Source organism: Chelonoidis abingdonii, chromosome 1 (genome assembly GCF_003597395.2).
Source record: "Chelonoidis abingdonii isolate Lonesome George chromosome 1, CheloAbing_2.0, whole genome shotgun sequence".
In the NCBI taxonomy this organism is placed as follows: domain Eukaryota; kingdom Metazoa; phylum Chordata; order Testudines; family Testudinidae; genus Chelonoidis; species Chelonoidis abingdonii.
This window is the reverse complement of record NC_133769.1, coordinates 352,913,937-352,938,083: the sequence shown is the minus strand read 5'-3', so window position 1 is coordinate 352,938,083 and position 24,147 is coordinate 352,913,937. Positions and strand designations below refer to the sequence as shown.

Here is a 24,147-nt window from a genome sequence, read left to right as displayed (position 1 = left end):
TGTGAGGAATGAATTTGTAGACAAAACCACCCCATCACCTGTGTGTGTAAACACTTTTCACAAAATGATCACTCTATATCTGGCCTGGTCTACACAACAGTTATGTTGCCACAAGGCAATTTACGTTGACCTAATTGTGTAAGTGTCGACACTAAAATTTTGCACATGCCGACATAACTGCCCCACTACACCAACTTCATAACTCCATCTCCACATGAGGCATAGAATCAGAGTCGGTGTAGTTAGGTCAACGCAGTGTCAGTGTAGATACCACATTCCTCACATCAAATGTTACTGGCTTTGAGAAGATGTCCCATAATGTCCCAAACTGACAGTACAATCGGTACAAATGCTCCTGGTGAGGACGTGTGCTGCTGACACAAGAAGCATAGAGTGCACATGCAAAAGCGATTTAATTACTCAAGCATCTATATGGCAATGTAACTTAGGTTGATATAATTTTGTAGTGTAGACATGCACAAAGGAAACCTGCACAACACTTTCAAAAGATGAGTCTGGGAGCGTAAATTCATTACTCTGCTAGACACCAAACATCATGCACTGAACAGAGACACTGAATGTATGGCTTATTACTACAATCTATTACTTACTAACCCCCTCTATTGGTTCTATGACTGCAGAAGTGTTAACGGGTCACTCTATCTTGAATGGTCCCTTATAATATGTGCCAATGACTTATGCTAAACAATTTATTCCACCTGGCATTTTGCTGTGATGCTGGGAGTTCTTTTTCCAGAACTGAAGAAGAGCTCTTTTGGCTCAAAAGCTTGTCTCCTTCACCAACAAAGATTGGTCCAAAAAAAGATATTACCTCATCCATCTCCTCTCTAATAATATCTGGAGACCAACACAGCTATAAGTACAAGTAGTGGATTTTCTATCATGACTGGATGTTTTTCTCATAGATTTGCTCTAGTTCAAACAGGAATTAATTCAGCGCAGCCCTACGGCCTGTGTTATACAGGAAGGCAGACCACATGCCAACAAAGCCCTTCTGACCTTGTAATCTATTAATTTGTTAGTGTAAATTCAAAGCAAGTTTGTAAAGCACTTCAGGATAATTTGAACTGAAAGGTGCTGCCAGCATCTATCATCTATCTAAGTAGAAGGTATAAAAGTATAATTCTCTCTTGTTGAAACCAGGCCTTTACGTATGTAAATATTTGCCATTCGACTTTACCATTTGTCCATTTTGTGTTTCATCTCCTATGTATTATATTATTAATCATGTTTGTTACAGTAGTGGCTAGGGGCTAGCTGAGAACAGCCCCCCATTGTGCTAAGCAGTGTACAAACACAGAGTAGAAGCTCTTTAGGGCAAGGATTTTTTGTTCTGTTTGTACAGCAGGAACAACAGTGGGCGCCCTGATTTGTGCCCTGCAGGGCCGGCGCTTCCATTTAGGTGACCTAGGCAGTCGCCTAGGGCGCCAGGATTTGGGGGGCGGCAATTCGGCGGTGGGGGTCCTTCCGCGCTCCGGGTCTTCGGCAGCAATTCTGCGGCAGGTCCTTCACTCGCTCCGGGGCCTGCCTCCGAAGTGCTCCGAAGACCGGGAGCGCGGAAGGATCCACCCCCAGGGCACCAAAAACCCTGGTGCCGCTCCTGGGATGCCCCCACCTCGGATCCCCATGTCTGGCTGCTTGGGGAGCGCGTGGTGCTGAGCTGGCAGCTGAAGCCGGAGCGCTGGGAGCACTGTGCGGGCAGCCCCAAGCCGCAGCCTCTGCTGCGGGGCTTCCTGGAGGGCACCACGGGGCAGCCGCCGCCACTGCTGGTGACGCTGAGCCTGGTGGGGCAGCTGGTGCTCAGCACCAAGCTCCCCGTCGGCCCCGGCCGCGGTAAGGCGCTGTTTTTCCTGCGCAGGGGGCCCGGGCCGCTGTTGGCCCCGTCCTGCCCAGGGGAGCTGCTCTACGGGGAGCTGCCCACCTCCTCCCTGGAGCACTTCACCACCCTGGTGGAGGAGGTAAGGGGGCTGTGTGCGGGGAGCCCCAGCGCGGGGGCGGCTGGATGGGAGCCCAGGAGCAGCCCCTTCTCCTCCGCGGTTCTGGGTCCTGGCGGCTGGCAGGGACCTACCCCCGTGGCTGCCCCCCTTCTGGCCTGGCTCCCAGTCTCTAGCAGCCCAGGGAGCCAGCGAGGTGCCCAGCCTGGCTGTGCTAGTGCCCCAGGTTGGGCCTGGCACCAGTAGGGAACCTCTCTGGTTCCCACCTTAGTTCAGAGATCTGTGACCCATCCCCACCCTCGAGGCTTTTTCCCCTCAGCCTGGCTGAGCCAGAGGTGGAGGCTGAGGAGCTGTAGCCTCGTCAAGCAGTGGGGTTTTTTAGCTCAGGGAGCAGCAGCTCATGCATGGAGGGCAGCAGAGATTTCAGGGTCCGTACCCTCGTGCTGGGGTGACTCACCTAGCCGCGGGCTGTCCCAGGACACAGGTTCCAGTGGTAAAAACAAGTGCTAGGGGTGTGTGCAATGTTAGAGATACCCATTAGGAGACCAGGTGTTAAGGGCAACATGCGAAACTGGAACACAATAACACAAGTGGTTAACGATGTATCTTGGTACATCCTTGGCATGTCCCACCCCTTCCTGTGCCCGATATTCTCCAATTCCAGAGGAAAGCTGCTCTACTTATCCACAGTCACAGGCACCATAACCGTAACCTGCATCAGTTATGGCCCAGGCTAGCCCGCAGGAGTGTTTACAAATCAAACACATGTGCAGGGCGGTTTGAGCAGTGTTCTTATGGGAATAAACTGTGTTCTCATGGTTAGTTGAATCTGGATCTCAGATGCATTTTAGTGGTGGCTAGTTCAGTGGTTTTGAGCATTGGCTTACTCACCAGGTTGAGGTTCATTCTTGGAGGGCCACATAGGACTGGGGCACAAACAGTAGTTGGTGCCTGCTAGTGAGGCAGGGGGCCTGGGACCCAAGAGTTTTCAAGGTCCCTTCAGTTCCAGGAGATTGGATATCTCTTCATTCTGTTAGACTTTCGAAGAATCACAACTAACGTCCTTTGTTTGTAATTAATATGGTAACATAGAATATATTCCAGTATTTTCCATGAGTGGCATAAAGCTTTTTTTAAGAACATTATTTTGAAGTGCCACTCATATAATTTTGAATGTGTTCAGTATGAATTTAAGATGGGAAATCTGCACATGATAAGAGTATATGTGGAAGGAGGTGAAATGTGGCAGTATTTTGGAGTTGGGATTGTTATATCAAGACACTGAACTTCATCTCACAGTTGTAGGCCACCAACCAAGTTATTTTGATTTTGTGGGTAACATATTTGTTTATGTGGAGCAATATTACATCTCAATCTTTTTGATGGGTTCTGAAATTTGGTAAGTCATAATTGCACAGATTGCAGTGTTTGTGTGCTGTGACTTTGTTTGTAAATGGTGACAGGTAGCATATTGAGAGGATTGTAAGCTCCAGCTGTTATATAGGCATTTTTTGGGGTGTAATGAATAGTTTTAGATTGATGTCACTGGGGCTCCTTTGGTCATGTGTCCTGAGCAGGGTGCATGTGCTGATCTCTGCTATGCATATTTCTTTATGTAGCTTTTTGTTCAGGAGCTGTAAGCATTTGTTTCATGGCATTCCAAGGAGGGTAGAGTTAAGGGTCTGACTGTGGTGACAATAGCTGAGTAGGACTGGTTGGCTGGGGGAATGAGCAGTGTGTGAGTGAGAGAGAGAAGAGGAGGGATGTAGGTGAATGGTTTTGTGCTGTGTTTCCTAGCATTGTGCATTTGGGTTTTGCGTTGCTGTCTCTCAGCCACCTGAACTGTTTTAGAAAGTGTCTTGTGTTTGAATTTCCTGGTTTTCTTGAAAATAGAGAGAGGTAGGCTCAAGAGAACTCACAAAGGAGGCTCCTTCTCCTCCCCTGTGCAGTCGCTTTGCACCTGCTGTGTGTGCAGAGTAGGGTGAAGCTGGGCTGGCACCAAGGGGCTGCATGGCTCCCCTGGGTGAATTGCACCAGGGGCTCAGTGCAACCCCATAGATTCTTCTGAAATGGGATGTTTCAGGGCAGATCAAGGGCAAGAAGATACAGGCCTGCACCGTAGGGATCCCCTGGTACAGTGATGCCTATAGGGACTATGGCAGTGGGAGGTAGGGAGGGGCAAGCTAGGGCTGTCCGCAGGCTGCTCTGACCTGCTACTGTGGCCTCTCTGTCCCCTGCCTGTCCCAGCATTACATCAGGGTCTAAGGTGGTAATTAAGCTTGGAGGTTTCATGCAGGCACCCAAATTTTGGACGCTAAGGTTCAGAATTGGGACTTATGCCTTATGACACTAGCCCTTTAAGGATACGGGGGCCAGAAGACCTAGTGTCAGGTGTTGGAATGGAAAATGGGCCCAGAAAATGATAGTGGAACAGAGGAAGTGGTCCTGCAGAAAGGAGTTGCATGAGGTGGGAAAAACCCTTGAACACAGTTCCTTTAAGGGCCTAGGATCAGGAGCTCTGTAATGTATGAGGACAGGGCTCTCCTCTCTTCCAGCCAGGGCCGGTGCAACCATTTAGGCGATTGCTTGGGCGCTGGGATTTGGGGGGCGCCATTTTCTTCAGCAGGGACTGTGGCGGCCGGATCTTCGTCCGCCCTGGTTGCCGCCAGCATTTAGGCAGAGGGAGCTGGGGCAGGGGAGCATGGGGAGGGATGCCTGCAGAAAGTAAGAGGGGAGCGGCACGCAGGGGAACTCCCCACCCCAGCTCATCCTTGCCCCGCCTCCTCCCCGACCACACTGTAGCTGCTTCACTTCTCTCACCTCCCAGGCTTTCAGCACCTAAGCTGATTGGCACCGCAAGCCTGGGAAGAGGGAGAAGTGAAGCAGCCACGGCATGCTCGGGGTGCTTGTGCGCAGAGCAGGGGTGAGCTGGGGCGGTGGAGGTGCCTCAGGGCAGAGGGTGGGGAGCTGCCACACAGGGGGGGCGCCTCAGGGCCAGGGGGCGCAAGGTGGAAGTTTCGCCTAGGGCGCGAAACATCCTTGCACCGGCCCTGGTGCCCTGGGGCTACTAGGCACGACAACACTACAAATAAAAAGTTCCAACGCTGCAATACTGGTGCAAGAGTTGGGTTGGGTCGGGTCTTCCCTCACCCTCACCAATACCTCTTGAGAATCTCGGCTTTGAACTTGGCCCAGAGATCCCCACCCAGGGGACAATTCTTCCTGAGAGGTTTCTGAAGCCCTTTCTGTTGCTGACCTTCAGCAAATCACAGAAGAGCCTGAAAGCAATTTTGGCAGGTGCTCCTGATTGGCCCCAACCCTGCTGCTAGGGTGACCAGATGTCCCGATAAAATCGGGACTGTCTGAATTTTTAACCGTTTGTCCCGCATTCCAATTGATGTTTGGTTAGGATGCAATTTGTCCCGCTGTTTCGCACTCCTGTTTTGTTTTGTTCTGCTGGAGGGACTCTGCTTTGTTTTTTTCCTCCATTTTTTCCCCCTCTCTCTATCTTTCTGCCAGTGGGACTCTGGTTTTTATTCTTTCTTTTTCCATCCCCCTGCCAGTGGGACTCCAGGACTCTGTTCTTTTTTTTCTGCTCCGCCGGCGGGCCACCCCAGATGTGTCCCTAAATTTTCTTCATCCCATCTGGTCACCCTACCTGCTGCCTGCTTGGTGGGTACAGAGGGCCCTGCCCCGGAGCAGGTACTGAGGTAGAGATTTGGAGAAATGCATGCTCCCTGCACTGTAAGGCAGACAGCTCTGCAGATGCCATTGTCCTCCATACAAAGTATGCGTGTGTGGGGGGGCGGGGGGCTGCAGAGCCCCCAAGGGCCCGGCTGCTGGAATGGGGAGGGATTGTCCCCTCTGCTTTCCGCTGGAACCTGCAACTCCCGCACGGGGCCGCCAGGGGGCGCTGTTTGAACGCTGAGACCGCGGCGCCGCTGCACAGGACGGGGAGGGGGCCGAGGTTGCCCGAGCTACGGGAGGAAGTTTGGGCTGAGGCGCCCGAGCGAGGCCGGCCGCGGAGCTCTGGGAGTGGGGCCGCCCCAGCCGGCCCGGCCCTGGTAACTGCCCCGCCGCCCGCCGGGGCCCGCGGCACTGGGGCGGGGGAGGGGACCTGTGGGGCGGGAGCGGGAGTCGGAGGGTCAGGGAGCCGCTGGGTGGTAGCGGCTGGGGGTGACGGGGGTGTCGTGATAAGTGGGTGGGGTGCGGGTGCGGTGTTGGTAAAAAGTGGCTGGGGGCGGTGGGTGTTGTGAAGTGGACTGGGGGTGCGGGTGGGTGTTGGTGATAGTGGCTGGGGGTGCGGGTGGGTGTTGGTGATAGTGGCTGGGGGTGCGGGAGGTGTTGGTGATAGTGGCAGGGGGTGCGGGAGGTGTTGGTGATAGTGGCTGAGGGTGCAGGAGGGTGACAGCAGTGATGGTGGGGGTGCAGGTGGGTGTTAGTTATGGTGGCTCGGATATGGGTGGGTGAGAGAAATGGTGTCTGAAGTGCAAGTGGGTGTTGATGGCAGCTGAGGGTGCGGGTGTGTGACAGATGGTGGTGACTGGGGTTGTGGTGACAACAATGATGGGTTCAGATGGGTGATAGCGCTGATGATGTGGATTGGTGTGTGTGGCTGGGAGTGCAGGTGAGTGTTATGATAGTGGTGGGGGTGCTGGTGGGTGATAAGGATGGGTGGGGGTGCAGGTATGTGTTGATAGTGGCTGAGACTGCAGGCAGTAGACCACAGTGATTGTAGAGGTTTAGGATTATGGTGGGGGCATTGTGTATGACAGGTGAGAGATGCAGAGCCTGTGACGTGATAGGAGAGTGTGTGGGTAACTGACAGTAGTTGGGGGAACAGGTTTTGCGTGACAGTGTTTGAAGTGTAGGGTTAATAGTTGATAGGTATGGTGGCAATGATGGTTAACAAACAATTTGGATGTGGGTGGTAATCGTGCTGATGGTCATAGTGATGGGGCGTGTCATGACTGTGATGGTTACAGTAGTTTGGCTGTGGTGGAATATTGTTGATGAGTGGGGAGATTACAGCAGCAGGGTTACTAATTCTAAAGGTGGTGGTGGTGTTAGAGCTGTGGCTGAGGGTATGTCTTCACTACCAATGTGGCTGTGTAGTTGTGGCCCCAGCGCTGGGAGACAGTGGCATCAGTGCTGTAAAAAACCCACCTCCCTGATGGGAGTAGTTCCCAACGGTGATGCACTGTCTACACTGCCACTTTACAGTGCTGAAACTTGCATCACTCAAGGGTGTGTTTTTTCACACCCCTGAGCGAGAAAGTTTCAGCGCTGTAAAGTGGCAGTGTAGACAAGGCATGACAGTAGTTTGGAAGAAGTTAAATAAATCATCCTTCTGTAAATTGTTTCTTGTTGGCTTTAAATCTGTAATCAGTTCTCTGCCCCCAGAAATGTATCCTGCTCCCTCTCGTCTGTGTATTTTTCTTTGGTTTGCATTATCTATTAAATGTGTTATTACTGTATGTTATTCACCTTGGTCCGGCTTGGAGGCTTGTATGGTGTTCACCTCACTGAAGGAATTTCACAGATAAATCACTCGAGCTTAGCTGTGGCTTGAGCTTCAGAAACAAGCACTGCCAAAAACTTGCTGCTTGAAATACTTTCTTGATCCCAGTATTCTGCACTAAGCATGGATGCATGGAATCCATTTAGAGCAAGACCCAGAGACCATAAATATGGAAGAGCCAGGGAGGAAGTGTGGAGCAGGGGGAGAGAATGATCCACCATTTTCTATTTCTTAGGAAAATCACTACAGTAGATGCACAGAGGAAAAAGGCAAATGGTTATTTTTTTCCCCTTTCATTCTGTATTCTGAAATGAGGATGCTCAGAACCTAATCTGATCCTGCTGCATTTCAAAACGTGTTATGCACCCCTGTGCTTGAACTGGAAGTTTCAGAGAAGCCTAAAGGAGTGAGACACCCACCTCCTATTGAACTTCAGTCGGATTTGAGCACCTAACTCAGGTAGGCCCCTTGGGAAATTCCAGTCTTAAAATCAGCACCCACCCCTCTCTTTATTTTTTAAATCCCTGCCTGTGGCAAACATTGAATTTGATCAATAAAAATGAACTTAACAAGTAATTACAGGGGGGCTGTAGGCATACTAAGGACAGGTCTGCTGATCAGGGCCTTATACCCAAATGGGTTCTTGGGGCTTGGTGGTTTCTTCATGTATGGCAAATGTTGCGATGCTGCAGCAGACACATCACAATGTGATTCCATAATGCAAATATTTACTACTGTGATACAAACATGGAATTGTTGATCTAGGTCCCTTTGGATAGGTCTACATAGCATATGGCTGTGAGGATCCCAGGCCAGGTCATGTGTCCCTGCTGGGAGTTTGAAGTTTCCAGGACTAGACTCTTGTGATGAGAATTAGCTGTCACTGTTAAATAATTAGCTGTGGGGAAGAGGAGGGGGAGGGAGGACACAGGTGGCTGCCTCTTCTAAGCATCAGATTTGAAACAATCAGTCTTCTTTTAGAGCCACATAATCAAAATGAGCAAAATTGACTCAGTCCTTCAGTGCAGGTAGATTTCCTATATGTAGCTTACTTGGAGTGGTAAAGATGCCTTTGAATAAAATATTAAGGAGGAGATTTTTCAAAGGCATAAATGATAGGTTCCTAGCTCCTATTTTCTTGTCCAACCCAAAATCTGTCTCTCTAGGATTGCCAGCCTTCTATCATTCCCTTTAAACTGCCCTTCTGCACTTGCCCTTTACCAATCTACCTTCTACCAACGCAACCAACTACTATGCCAAACAATAGCCACTCATGCTGGGGAAAAAATAATCTTATAAAAGCTGGGATGTAGACTGGGAGGTTGCATGGTCTGTGTTAGATGGTCTTTGTAGTCTTTGTAAGCTTGGGTCCTATGGGTGGAGGACTAGATGGTGTCTATAGAGTTAGGTGGCTTAAGTTCATTTCCTTGTTTTAATGGATTTGTGTCGGGTATGCTGTGCTGGTTCTCAACATTTTTTTTGTGTGTTAATTTTAATAGGAAACAGCCTGTCCTATTGTGGAAGTGTTGGGTGTGACTCAGAGTTAAGACTGTATGTAAGGAGCTGGTGTGAGTTAGAGAAGCCCTGATGCTTAAGCCACCTGTTCTACCCTTTTGGGTCCTGGAGAGCTATGTCAACTGCAGAATGAAAGAATCTAGCCTGCTGTGTGTAATGGCATTAGTTCTGTGGACTAGTAGCAACCTTTGTTTAAGTTTTTTGTGTGTTAATTAATTAACATTTGGAACTCAAGTAGCTGGGCAGTTTCATATTAAAATGAAAATACAGCTGAAATGTAATAAAGAAGAAACTCTATAGATGCCTTTTCCTTGTGATTTGTTTTTCATATATGTATGCTACCAGCCTGTCAACAGAATCGCTGTCACTTTATTCCAGAGGTTGGCATTGCAAGACAATACACGTAGGGATTACTGTTGACATGGATATCCTTTCTGTAAGCAGTTTTATTCCCAGCTCTGACAATCAAAACCCATGTCAGAGCTACAACAAACATTCATAGTTCTGGGAGAATATAAAGAAGGGGCAGAGAGATGCATACTAAGAAGTGAGCTAGAGCTGGCATGATAAAGATGGACTGGAAACAGAAGAAAAATGGCTAGGAAAAAAACAACTGCCAATTGGATTTGTGAGAATGAAGTAATTCCAATCCTAAGGAATGCAATTACTAGTTGCTACATAGGCTCCAGTTCAGGACATCATTTAGTACATGTCACTAGAACGTAAGCATGTGCTTAAGGGCCTTCTCATGCTTATGAATTTTGCTGAATTGGTGGATATATCTCCCCACTAGCATGAAGGGCCTGATCCTGAAATCATTTACAATTGGGTCTAGTGCTTACTGCCATAATTTGTCCTGCTGAAGTCAATGCAACTACTCATTACAAAGCACTACTTCTAGTATATATTTGCAAGATTTGGCCCTTATTTAGCAATGGGACAGTGGGCCCAGTCTTATAATCTCTTCTATATGGATTGACTAAATAATCTCTTGAGGTTCCTTTGAACCCTACTTTTCATGATTCTATGACTGAACTGAGGTCCTAAATTTAAGCTTTATAAAAGCAGGATTCTTCAAAACCTAAATCAATAGAAATATTTTGATATAATTATTGTTTAAAATTTCCAGTCAACATTTTCAAACAACACACATTTTTTTGCAGTGTTTGAAACTCAAATCCTAAAATATTGGACTAGAATGTGAGATTCTGACAGTGAAACCGAATAGAAAAATAAGATGAAATGGGCTCATTTTTGTTGTCCAAGTTGAAATAAATGTAAAAAGTATGTGTGTGTGGGAAGCATAAACAATAAAAAGTATATTAGATATTTAATCACACAGTCACAGAATCATAGAAGTGAAGGACTGGAAGAGACCTCGACAGGTCATCTAGCTCAGTTCCCTGCACTTAAGACAGGGATACGTAATAACTAGACCATTCCTGACAGATGTTTGTCTAACCTGTTCTTAAAAACTTCCAATCATGGAGATTCCACAACCTCCCTAGGCAATTTGTTCCAGTGCTTAACTACCCTGACAGGAAGTTTTCCCTAATGTCCAGGCTAAGCCTCCCTTGCTGCAATTTAAGCCCATTGAGTCTGTTTCTATCCTCAGAGGCTAACGAGAACAATTTTTCACCCTCCTCCTTGTAATGTACTTTAAAACTGTTTTTTTGCAGTTGCGCTGTTGACTCATATTTGTCTTGTGATCCACTATACCCCCCAGATCTCTTTCTGCAGTACTCCTTCCTAGGCGGTCAATTCCCATCTTGTATATGTGCAATTGATTGTTCCTTCCTAAGTGGACACTTTGCGTTTGTCCTTATTGACTTTCATCAGTTTATTTCAGACCAGGCTATTTGTAAATATAGGTAAGGACATTTGTTTTCTAAACTATTATTTTTACTTCCCCAAGTAACTTTTTAATATTAGGTTTTTGAAAAAATAACCTATCTGAAATTGAAAAGATTTTTGGAAAAGTGATTTGTTTTAGTCTGTGATTTAATATTATTTCACTCTTTCTACTTTTGCTGATAAAACATCCACTTTTTCAGAGTTGTTTGTTGCAGGTGCCACAGCCAGGTAAGAATGTGAAGTTATACAGATCACTAATTTCCCTTGTTTGTTTTTCTTAGATATGTTCTAAATTCCAGAACACATGCAGCATAAAACATGGGAAAGAAGAAGAAAAAAGAGAATCAGGTTGGGCAGTTTAAAGAAGCTAGATCATCTTTCCCAGAAGCTTTGCTGGCATTTCAGTATGTTCCATAAATTTTGATTCTCAAGTTTGTATAAAACATACATGTAAAACAGACAGCAAATAGCACTTACTTCAGCCAGTCAAAATATTTGCTGTTTTAACACAGAAAAATGTGATGATTGTGATTTTTTAATATTATTTTGTGATACAATATACAGATTGTAAACCTGTGCATGTGGAAGAAAACATTTCACCTTCCTGTGCATATGGGAGAAAACAATGGGTCAAACATTTTCTTTTTTCCTCAGGTTAGAAATTCATCACACTGTTAATAATTTGTTACTAACTGGTGAATCTTAAGCATGTGAATCCCCTGCTACAAATGTTCAATTCCTGTAACTGGTTGGGAGCACATATTTTGCTGTGTGGCTGGACACCCCAACTGTGCTGCTGTAACTAAGTTTAGTCCTCCCTCTTTCCATAGCTATGCAATCAGATATCCCACAAAATCATATCAAAATGTACAATCCTTGGTTATTATGGATAACATCGTCTGATAGCACAGAATCCATCAAGACCCAACTGAATCTGTAAGCGGTCACTGGCAGGGTTGGCTCTGAAGACAGTTTGTAGCTCCACACTTCCAGTTTGGTTAATTAGCATAACAGTTAACAGTATTTTTTCCCTGCTAGAGGCATATTTGGCACTTGGTTGCCTTCTTGTAACCAGTTCAGCACACTATTCAGGTTTTCAATGGAAATAGGCCTCCCAAACCGTGTTTGTGTGACTGATCTTACTTGCTAGGGACATGCCTTGCTCCCTGTGTCTGTCTGCATGTCCTTAAGGCATTCTGTTCTTTGCTGAGGCAATAAAAGATAGCTGAAAGGATTTCTCCAATATGCACTTGTATGGATTCAGGTAACCTGTCTGGTAGGTGTGACCACACAAACACAGATGTCATGATGGCAGAAAAAGCTGCTGTGTGGACACAAACTAAACAGTGTTAGTTGCAACCAGCCAGTTATGGTGACTGTACCTCTAAGTTACACAGTCATGGTTAAAGATTGTAGTTGTGGACTTGGCCACATGGAAAGTTCCTTCATTGTAAGCTACTTGCATGGGGAAAAGCTGCATGTTTGGCAGCACTCTGTTGACTTTGAAAATGATGGCGGGAAAGCCCTAAAATGAAAAATGTTAAAGCAAAAGAGAAGAAGGGAGGAAAGAGGAGAATATACCAATATGTTATTAAATAACCTGACTTACTAGTTGTCTGATTTTTTGGAAGATGAATGACAGGAGAACAAGTTAATATTTAGCTCTGTGCCTTTTATCAGATTTAATTTGAAAGGAAAAACCCCTAGCAGCGGGCAAACATTCAACAGTTCACATCAACATTTGAAGAATAACAAGTACTAGTTCAATGTCTGGAAAAGGAACACAAGGCTTGTGATGATGATGCCTGCGGGAGCCAGCTGAGGCCACTCAATCAGGGTGAACTGCAAACAGAACGGGGCAAACAAACCCCCAAAACTGATGGATATTCCAATACTTAGATTTACCAAGCCAGCACAAAACAGCTTCTATAGTATCTCACTGGTTACTCAGAAGTCCGAATAATGCAGTTCCCTTAAAGTACCCAGCCTTAGGTCTCCATCCAGACACACGTCAGATATGATGACGATTACTGAAAATCTTATCATATAAAAGAAAGGTTCTTCCAACCCCAAAGGATCAGCCACATACCCAGGACCAATTATAACTTAGATCTTACCCAAAACACATGCTACAGTCAATTCTTCTTAACTAAACTAAAAATTTTTATAAAAGAAAAGAGAGAGAGTGTTGGTTAAAAGATCAATATACATACAGACTTGAATTCAATTCTTGAGGTTCAGATACATAGCAGAGATGAGCTTGTAGTTGCCAAAAGTCCCTTTAGAATTAGTCCATAGGTTATAGTCCAATGTCCATATTCAGGGTGGCTCCAGGGTGGCTCAAAAAAGGTCTGAGATGAAGAAGGATCGTGTCCCAGGGTTTTTGTAAATTTCCTGTAGCCTTTTGGCCTGAGAAAACAATAGGCTTAACTTTCCTTCTCCTAAACATTATGGCAATTAGCATAGGGTAATTTATCCATTAAACAGTTCAGATACAGGTTACCACAACCTTCAAAGAGACATATAGACAATAATACTGTTTCACTCAAGTATTTTCCTAAATATTACTGCTCCTTTTTTGATCTTTGAATCAAAGCTATAGCAATAGGCAAGACTTGTTGGCTTATATTAAAAGACCTGAGCAAACATCTACCCTTCTGCCTCTAACAATACAGGCCTGCATTTCAAAGCTGTATTCATTTACATATCTTTCTAACCAGTTTCTAAAGTTCAGCCATGGGTCAGGTCAGTCTGTGAGTTAATTAACACTTTCTGGCCCTGTCACCTTTCAATGAAATATATTACACCCATAACATCACAAGGCCAGACAGCAGAATAGCAGATGCCTACAGATCTCGTGTATTTTGCCAGAGTTTGCAGGACTTTGTGTAAGGTTTCTGTAGAACTCTATGCACTTTATTTAGCATTTTGCAAGGAGCACACTGGGAGCTCCCATAGAGTTACAGACCAGATTCAGCTGAGTATGGCCCAATAAATCAACAAATCAATATATCATCCTACTAAAAAACAGCCAAAATATGTTATTAGGATGAGAAAAACAATAGCTTTCTTGTCAGTTCATAGTTTTGGCAGTTCCAACATCCAAATAGATGACTCATTTGTCAGGAGAGTCTTCTACTGACATGGGAATTGCACTAATTTATTTTTTAATCTCCTAATACCATGGTGGCAGATATGCACATCTTATTTTTTTCCTCGATACCCTTGTAAATCAGACCCTTAACATCTGCCTCAGTTTTTTTATGTGTAAAAATGAGCATAATGATACGAATGAACCTACCTCTCTCAAGACTAGGACCCTGTCTTAACTCTGTCAGCTGCCCTATTCCCAGGATCTCAGGTGTATCTTGAGGATTAATTTGTCAAGTTCTAAAAAAACTTCCACATCTGCTTTTTCTCCTTTGGGTTGACATTTCCTACTTTTGCTGTTCATAGATTTTTTGCTATTCTTTGCATCATTAATAGAGTTTCCTAATTCAATGATAGTATCAACTCACTTGTGAACTAGTGGGGCCTAGTGATGTGCCACAGGTAAGTTACCAGACCATTTTGGTACTGGATTTTAGTGTGGTTTAATACTGCTCTCTACATATTATAAAATATTGCATGCAATATACATTATTCCAGAAAAACAGTACCAAAGAGATTGTTAATCAAGCATGTTCACTAGCTCTTTGAATCTGACATTTTAATAGACAGCTCTTTCAGGGTAAGAAAGTTACTTATATTAACAAAACCCCCTGAAAATTTATTATACATCTACATATTTTTGATACTCAAAAAACAAAAACAGAGACGTTAATACCATCTGATTGGCCAGTCTTGAGGTCCCATTGAAGCTTCCTCACCCATTATGATGGAAATTAAGATCAGCATCAATGTTCAGAATAGCAAAATAGACCAGAAGAATTTTGATAAAATGAATGTAATTTAAATAGTGAATTAGTAAACAATGGGCATAGCATGCTGCCAAACCATAATCTCTTTGATCTGTAGTACATTTTTACTGTAGCCAAAGACTCCTCTATGTCTTCAATATATACTTTCCTCTTAAAATCTTTTAAAAGAGGATCTGAAGAATGCCTTGGAGCAGATACTCAGAGTGGCAAATTGACAGCAGAGAATGCAACACTGATAACTTGTAACTTACATGACTAAATCCAGATCGAATTTATTAAGGAAAAAAAAATCTCCTTTGGACTCAATACACACTAGTAGGAATGAGAAGGGAAAAAAAGAGAGAATGATACTTTGTGGAACAGTAGAGGATCTAATTGTAATTGGTTACACATGCCTTTATTGGGCCTCAGGGTAAGACAGTTCTGGAAAGTGGTATGACATAGATTAAATATGGTTTTGGAAATTGACATAACTAGTAACCTAATATATCTAATGTTAGGAGATTTCAGAGCTTGAGAGAACTGGCTATGTCTACACTACAGATTTCTGCTGGTGTAGCTATATTGGTCAGAAATATGAAGAGGTGAGATCCCTGACCAACACAGATGTGCTGAAAAAAGCCAGTAGTATGAACACAGCATATACTGGCAAAACTGCACTTTTACTGCTATGGCTTGTTTCACATAGGGGCGTGTGCATGGGGTGTGTGGAATAAGCTATACTGATAAGAGCACAGCTTTGCTCATGTAACCTATGTTTACACCGGTAGTGTTTTATGGGTATAATATATTAGTATTCCTATATACTTGTAAAGCACTCTTACTGTAGACGTAGCCTAAGTGGACTACTGGAAAAAGTTGCCTTTAAGAGTTCAGCGGATAATCAAAACAAAAAACAAAACAAAACAAAAAGTCATCCAGCAAGAGGTATGAATGTTGTGAGCTGGTTCACTGGGCTAGGCTTATCAGCCAATTCAGAATAAATTACTTTTCAGGTCTGAGCCTGCATTTCTTATTTACGCAGTGCTCTCCTGGAAGCTAACAGAAGTGTGAATGAGCAAGAAATACTGCATTAGGCTCACTGGGCCAGATTTTCAGAAGAGTTCAGCTCCCATTTAGGCACCAAAGCAAGTGGCCAGATTTTCAGAGTTCAGAATGTTGCGTGTGGAGCCCTCTTGAAAATCTAGCCATAAATATCACAGTGAGAGCTGCTGGATGTAAAACATTTTTGAAAATCTGGCCCCAGCTATGGAAACAGTCCTTGAAAATGTGGCTCAGTGTTTGCATGATAAACTAGATAACTGAACTACTATGCCTGTCCCTATATCAGTACAATCAATACAACAGAATGTTATACATCAGCATACCAAGGTGCTTTGCTGTTAGCCCTGTAGTCAGTATGGTTTATTTATACTCCTCATCCCTCCTCTTTCTTTCCTGTAGAAATAAAATTGTAAAATAGGAAATGCAGTTTCTTAGGCCAGTGCCACAGGGAAACTCATGGAAGCTGCTCATCAAGGTTTGGGAAGTTCTTCTTTCAGTGATTGCACATGCTTATTCCACTGTAGGCGTGTGTGCACCCCGTGAAAAGTTGTTGGAGTTTTTTTCCCTCAGCAGCATCCACTGGAGTGTATTGAGTGCCCTCTGTCACCATGCACCCCTGCATACTGGTATAAGAGGGTGAGGCTACCCCTAAACCCCCTCAGTTCCTTCTTACCACCAATGGTGGTTGTTGGAGCAATTCCAGACTTGTTAAGTCAAGTGCTTCCCTCATTTCTTTCTGTATAGATCCTGTCTGTGGTAAACTACTACTATGTGTTTTAGTGCTCAGTTTGCGTTCTAAGTCTTTTTTGACCCCTTTATATCATTTGGTACTGGGATTGGTACTGGAACGATGCCTCGTTTGCTGGGGTTTAAGTTCTGCCAGACCTGCATTAAACCCATGCCAGTCAGCAACCCACTCCCACCCTGCTTGAAATATCTAGGAGAATCCCACATTAGTGACAGATGTCACATCTGCAAAGGATTTAAGCCCTGATCCAAAAATATAGACGAACGAGACTCTAATGCTTGCTTGTGGAGGCAGCGTTTTGCCCCCCACCAGAATTGTCACACAGGAAAAGCACCACAATTACATCAGCTTCACTGTGGAGCACTCAACAAGAGATGTCTGTGGTTCCTCATTCCCATTGCCAGTACCGAAGAAAAGACTTAGGCCTTCTTCAGGTTTGGTACCTCTCTTGACTATGTCGGTACTGAAGTCAGACAGAGGCAGAGACTCTACAGAGCATTCAGGGAAGTGGCTGTTCCAGAAACACTTGTCATTTCCCAGGAGGGGATCGCCACCTCCTGAGCCTCTGCCAGGTCTGCTGAGGCCAGCCCCTGAAGACTTTTGCGGAGCCATCAGATGGTGCCACTCCCAACCATGCCAGAGGCATATGCAGCTGCAAGGAACCTACTTAACCTCTCAGTACTGGTATCACTGGCAGGTAGAAGGTTTGCAGCTGATACTGATGTCTTCGGCTCATACATCACCACATCGAGATTCTGTAGTACCGCTACCCAAACTTCTGCAAAGGCCCATGCTGTTGAGCGGAAAGCCTCCAGTAATTTTCCTGGCACCACCATTCCCAGGCTCAGACTGCCTCTCACAGTGCCATCTGGATCTGCCCCTAAGTTGCCAGAAGTATCTGACTTTTCTTCTTCGGACTCAGAGGTGAGGTCATTTGTATGTCATCCAGGGTGGAGAAAATACCCCCATAAGAGACTTTGGGACCATAGGCTGTGCAGCGACCTCAGCATTGGCCTCCTTCTAAAAGTCAGTTGTCCAGGCAAAGATTGGTTCCAGGCCCATACCATGGCTGTATTGGACATCATGGGGGGTCCCCCCTCCAACTAGGACCTCCCCTCAGCCATCTCACTCATTATCATGGAGAATGCACTGAAGTTATCGGCACTGAGTGCACCATTCTCCAGGTAGTGGTACTGAGACTGGTACCAAGCAGCCAGGAATCACTTGGGCAGCTTCTCTACCGCAAGTCATAGACCAATCACCACCTCAGATGCCTATTGCTTCCTTGTCCTCATCACCAGATGAGGCTATTGAGCAGTCAAATGACTCACCACTGCCAAAGGACCACAGGGCTCATCAAGATCTTTTAAAAAGAGTGGCCTCTGTACTTCACATTCAGGCAGAAGAGGTGCGTGAAAGCTCTCACAAGTTGGTGGACATTTTGGTGTCAACTATCCTGGCCAGGGTGGCTTTACCAATTAATGAAGCCACCATGGAGCCAGTCAGGGTTCTTTGGTAGACACTCTCCTCCTTGCACCCCAAAGCAAAATGAGCTGAGAGGACATGTTTTGTCTCCTCTAAAGCCTATGAATATTTTCAGTCTCATCCTCCCACCCCTCCAGTTTCTCTTGTGGTGGCAGCTGCCAAGGAAAAAACAGCACAACAAGCTTCCACACCAAAAGGCAAAGACTCAGAGACTGTATTTGTTTGGTCAGAAACTTTATTCCTCAGAAGGTCTGTGACTCAGGATTGTAAACCAACAGGCACTCCTGAATTGCTATGACTTGACCCTCAGGGAGAACATTATAAAATTTAAAAACAAGTTAACAGAGGACTGTAGACAGGAGTTTGCAATAATGGCTGATGAGGGAAGCTGGTTTCCAGAACTACTCTCCTGGACCATTTGGATAGTGCAGACTCAGATGCTCGAACCCTGGCACTAGCTATTCCTATGAGAAGGTATTCATGCTTGCAGTCATCTGGAGGTCCAACAGACTATCCAAGACCTCCCTTCTGAAGGTCCCTTGCTGTTTTCAGAGAAAACAGAGGATAGGCTTCATAGCCTTAAAGATTCCAGGGCTACACTCAAATACCTTGGAATCAGCGATGAAAAGAAAACAGTTTTGTTTGCAGCAGCTGTACAGGCACCAAGATTTTGTTCCCTGTTCCCAAGATCCACCAAGAAAAAAAGGAAGGGGTTATAAGAGGTGCCCTCAGCCACGTTCCTCTTCAGCATTGGGATCATCCTGTTCAGCTGACTTTTCCAAAGAGGTATTTTGATGGGTGGGTCTAGAGGAATGTTCCAGTTATCATAATTGCATCAGTTTCTCATCTTCTGTTTACCAGTCATTTGTCCCCTTCCTAAGTGCTTGGATCCACATCGGGCTGGTGTATCTTAAGCATGATGGAACTGGGATATGCCCTCCAGTTCATTTCTACCCCACTTGCACCCCACTTTAGAGACCATTCTCATGAGCTTGTCCTTCAGTGGGAGGTCCAGTCTTTTCTTCAGGCAGGGGCCGTAGAGGAAGTTCTAGATTACTACTTCCCTGAATTACTAATTCTAGATTACTACTTCCCTGGAACAGGGGGACTGGTATGCTGCTCTTGACTTAAAGGATGTTTACTTTCATGTCACAATATGCCACAACCACTGGAAGTTTCTCAGACTCCTGGTGAATAGTTGCCATTATCAGCTCACAATAGTTCCATTTGGTTTGTCAGCTGCTCCTCAGATGTTCATGAAGTGCGTAATGGTGGTGGCAGTGCATCTACAAAAATTAAGTGTCCATATGTTCCATACGTGGACAACTCATTGATCAGAGATTGATCTGAAACTCAAGTCCTGTTCAGCATAACTACTATTCTGTCTACATACAACATACTGGGGCTCCTAGTAAATTGGAACAAATCAATCCTGAAACTGGTACAGACAGTAGAGTTCACCTGGGAGTCCGAGCATTCATTTTGTCATCTCTAAATTGCTGGATGGACCCTCTGAAAGTTTGCATATGTGTTCCTTTTTCCCCTCCCACTGATAAGCCTCACTGTAGTCACAGCTGTATCATCCCTGGGTTAGGGAGCTCACATCAGGTCCCTAGAGACTCAGGGTCTCTGGTCATCTCAAGATGTAAAGACTCTCACAAATGCCAGGGAGTTAAGAGTGGTACGTCTAGACTGCTTGGTCTTCCTCCTCCACATAGTAGGAAAGAAGTTATTCATTCTAAGAGACAATTCAACAACCATGTTTTACATAAACAGGCAGGGAGGGGCGTGTTCGACTCAACTGTGCCAGGAGGCAGTTTGTCTCTGGGTTTTTTGTACAACCAACTCAGTTCATCTCGGGGCTGCTTCCGTTTCAGGAAAACAGAACATGTTAGCAGATGTGCTGAGCAAGTCCTTTGCCGATTGCCTTGACTGATCGCTATATCCAGGTCCATCTTCCAGCTCTAGGGGAACTCCTCAAGTGGACCTGTTTGCAACAAGAACCAACAGAAAATGCTCTCAATTCTGTTCATGGAACGGGATCAGTCCAGGCTTACTGACAGCTGCTTTTCTTCTATCTTGGAAGAATTTCCTCCTGTACACCTTCTCTTCAGTTCTTTTACTTCATGCCCTGGCAGGGCTTCGTCAACACTGGTACTCGACCTTTCTAACCTTGTCAGTTGAGCCTCTGCTGTCTCTCTCATTTGATCAAGACTTAATTTCCCAGAATCATGGGCACCTGCTCCAGCCAAGCTTCTGAGCTCTCCATCTGACGACGTGGATGCTTCATAGCTGATACCATTTGAAAGGTCCTTCTTGAAGGACCTTCAGAAAGTGCTTCTGAATAGCAGAAAACCCTGAACTAGGAACACTTACCTGGCTAAGTGGAAGTGCTTCTCCATTTGATCTCCTCAGAAGGGTGTATCCCCAGAGTGAGTACTCCCGAACCTTGTACTGGATTATCTTCTAGATTTAAAAAAGACTTTGGATATTAGCTCTATAAGAGTGCATCTATAAGAGTGCTATTTCAGCCTTCCATGTTTCAAAGAAAAGAGATCTACTATCCACTAACTCCATGGTCACCCAGTTCCTAACAAGGTTAGTCAGATTGTACCCACACATACAAGATCCTCCTTGGGATTTGAACTTAGGCCTAGCAAAGTTGATGGGACCAGCCTTTGAGTTCCTTGCAACTTGCTTTCTCCTTCACATCTCTATAAAGATAGCATTTCTTGTGGCAGTTACCTCTGCCAGAAGGTTGGACAAGTTGAGAGCTTTAGTTTCAGAGCCCATCTCTCCCCTCATCCAAAATTTCCCCGAAAGTAGTCTCTAATTTTCATGTTAACCAGGCAATCTATCTGCTGACATTCTTCCAAAACCCCATGTGCTCAGGGATGAGGAAAAACTTCATTCATTGCATGTGAGAAGGGCTTTAGTTTTCTACCTAGGGTACTATCCTTTAGATCCTCCACGCAGTTCATTGCAACTGCAGACAGAGTTAAGGGCCTATCAGTTTCCATGCAGAGAATCTCATCCTAAATCTCTTCTTGCATTTGTTTATGTTACCAACTGGCTAATATAACCCCACCAGCTAGAGTATTGGTGCATTTTACTTGAGCACAGGCAACTTTAGTGGCTTTCCTGGCACAATTGCCGATTGTAGACATTTGTAAAGTAGTGACTTGGTCAGCAGTCCACACTCTTGCTTCTCATTATGCCACTTCACTGTTCAGTTAGACTCCCGACCCACCTCCATGTGAGTTTGCTTGTGAGTCACCTACAGTGGAATGGACGTGCAATCACTCGAAGAAGAAAAAAATGTTACCTACCTTTCTGTAATTGTTGTTCTTTGAAATGTATTGCCCATGTCCATTCCACAACTCACCTGCCTTTCCTCTTTCGGAGTCTATCTGGTCCAAAGAAATGGAAGAGGTTTAGGACAGCCCCACCCACCCATACCAGCATGCAGGGTGTGTGTGGCACGAGAGGGAGCCTGGTATTACTGAGGGGGAAAAAATCTCTGATGACTGTGCCTGGGGCATGTGCACACCTACCGTGGAATGGACATGTGCAAAACATCTTAAGAACCAAGCTACAGAAAGATAGGTAATTGTTTTTTTATTTAGCAATTAGTGGCCACATGCTAACCTCTGCTGTGCAGATTTTGACAGGGCTGGTGAGAACAGCAAGCTTGCTGTGTACTCTCTGTAGCCTCTGTACCCCAAACATCAAGGAAGCCCTTCCACACAGTTGAGGAAATGGCCTTTCTGCTTGATCATGTCTGATCTGACCAAATATCTGCCCAAAAAGTTACTGCAGGCCAAACCATTAAATAATTCCCTTTTTTGCAGTTACAAGTTGTATGTGTATGTGCACATGCATATGTTTGTGTGTTTCAGTGCGGCCCTTCAGCAGGGAATGCATAGTTTGTAACGTGTTCAGGAAGCCGAATCCCCAGCTGTTTTTGCAGGGAGCAAACTCCAACCGTTGGCAGGACAACTTAGAAGAATCTGCGAATAGACTCCCATGGAGTTTCCCACTTCCCACTCAAAATTCTGCATTGAAGAGGCATTGGCCTATTAGGGAGACAGCATGATCGCGGGAATAGGGCAGCTGACAGAGTTAAGAGACCTAGAGGGAAGTCACTTAACTGCTCTGTGGCCCAGTAATATGGGGATAACCATGCTTACTCACGTTAGCAAAGCAATTTGAGATCTACAGGCAAAAAGCACTAACTAGTATTTGTATCTAATTTACTTTAAAGTAACTACTCACTCCCTCTCTCTTCTGTAGCTGTATTATGACTCTTCATACATGCTTCTTTCTCCTCAGAATTCAGATAAAAGAAGAGGAAATTAATCAGCTTCTATTTGAACTAAAGCAATTGAAAGAAAAGAACAAAAAATATCATGAAAGAGTAAGTAAAATGCATCTCTCTCCCATCTTGTGTTCTCGAGTGTATTTTAGCTAGTAAGGCTAAATCATTTGTCATTGTAAACTAAATACACTTATTGTAACGATAGTGTTTGTAGCAATTAATATTTTGCAAAGCCTATTTTGAAAACAAGGTTAGTGAATCACTTTATATTGCTTAAAGGCGTAATTTTGTCATTCTAAATTATATGTAACAAAGTGGAGTTCTGCTCCAAAAATAACTGTAAAAATGAGTTGCATGGGTATAATGATTTGGAACTTAGTAAACAATTCTGTGGCTGTTGCACAAGAAGAAATAGAATCCAGCTCCCTCTTTATTACCCATGCTTCCTGTGCAGGCTTAAGAGGAGTAAAAATCAGTGTGATCTTATTTCTGTCATTTAAGTGAGCAGATAATGACTCTGAATACAGATCTGTTGAATAAGAAGGTGCCATTTTATTAATCACTTCTGGTGTAGTGAAGTTGCACAAGTGAAAATGAGGGACTAGTGTGGCCTGCAGAACCTCAAATATAGTGGAAAATTGGGGAAAGAGCGCAGCTCAACACTCCAGGCTGAGTTTGCAACGTTAGCAGATAGAGAAATAACTTACTTGTAAATTAACCACATTGAGTCACTTTAGAAACAAAGAAACATGGAACCCCAGGGTACTAATTGTACATGGTCACTGTTCCAGAAGAATCATACTTCAAAGAGAAATTTAGTACAAGGTCTAATTAGGTTAGTATGAGAGCACAGTGAACTTTGGACTCCAGAAATGTATATAATGTATTGCTCAAGGAAGACTGGCTCTCTCAATGAAATGAAAGAGTTGGACCTTGGCAATCAAACAGTTTTGCAGACTAGGCTTCTTCCAGACGGTGAAGTGGACAATAAGGTCCCTATCCTCCCCTTGCCTTCTGTTTGTAGTGCTTTACTAAGTGATTAGGCCACTGATTTTAAGTCTCCTCTTAGGAGAGTTGTAGCTTCATGTGGCTGGTGTTTCCCAAATTCCTGTAGCATCTATCCTCTTCCAGCTGTGGACTGCTGACATCACTGGGAGCAGCTAATTTGGCTCTGTTCTCCACTGACTGCTTAGTCTCTTGTGATTTTCCCCCTAGTCAGCAGCTAACTCATGGTCTCTCATGGGACTCCTTTCATTTTTTAGTTCTTGGAGGATATTTTAGAGTATGCTGCAGTACCATTTGTTTTGGTTAGCCTACTTTTGACAGTTCTTTGGGCTCCCTCTTTTTTTCACCCCATTCCTCTGGTCAGCTGGGCACTGATCCTTGAGAAGCAAAGTGTCTCTGATGCTTTCTGGCCGTGTATTTTATTGGTTTCCCATTGGTATGTATTTGGCTTGTATAGTACTTAGATCTCTTATGGTGTGGCATTGGGAGCAAACTCACTACATTGGTTGCTGCAGACTTTTTCCAACTAGAGTTTGAGCGACATGGTAGAGACACATGGTACAGTGATCTGAGTATAAACACAGGAACCGGAAAACCCTGGAGTTCTAATTTTGACTGTGATGCTAATTTGCTTCTGTGACTGTGAGCAAGTCATTTAACCTTTCACTGTCTTAGTTCACCATGTGTAAAACCAAGGTGATAGAATGTATGTGGTAAGTTGTTATAAGGAATGTTTGTATGGTGCCCAGAATTCTGCTGAATCTAAGCAAATAAATCAGTAA

General features: G+C 44.6%; 1 protein-coding gene across 2 annotated transcripts in view; it reads left to right on the top strand.

Moving 5' to 3' along the window:
• Positions 1-5,923: 5,923 nt before the first annotated feature.
• Positions 5,924-24,147, top strand: part of CCDC83 (coiled-coil domain containing 83) — a 33,373-nt gene continuing 15,149 nt past the window's right edge. For both annotated transcript variants that reach the window (XM_032779023.2, XM_032779024.2), the window contains exons 1-3: positions 5,924-6,019; positions 11,127-11,249; positions 22,375-22,459. In XM_032779023.2, coding sequence (XP_032634914.1) covers positions 11,164-11,249; positions 22,375-22,459 — 171 coding nt within the window. In that variant the 5' untranslated portion in view covers positions 5,924-6,019; positions 11,127-11,163. The remainder of the gene's footprint in view (positions 6,020-11,126; positions 11,250-22,374; positions 22,460-24,147) is intronic.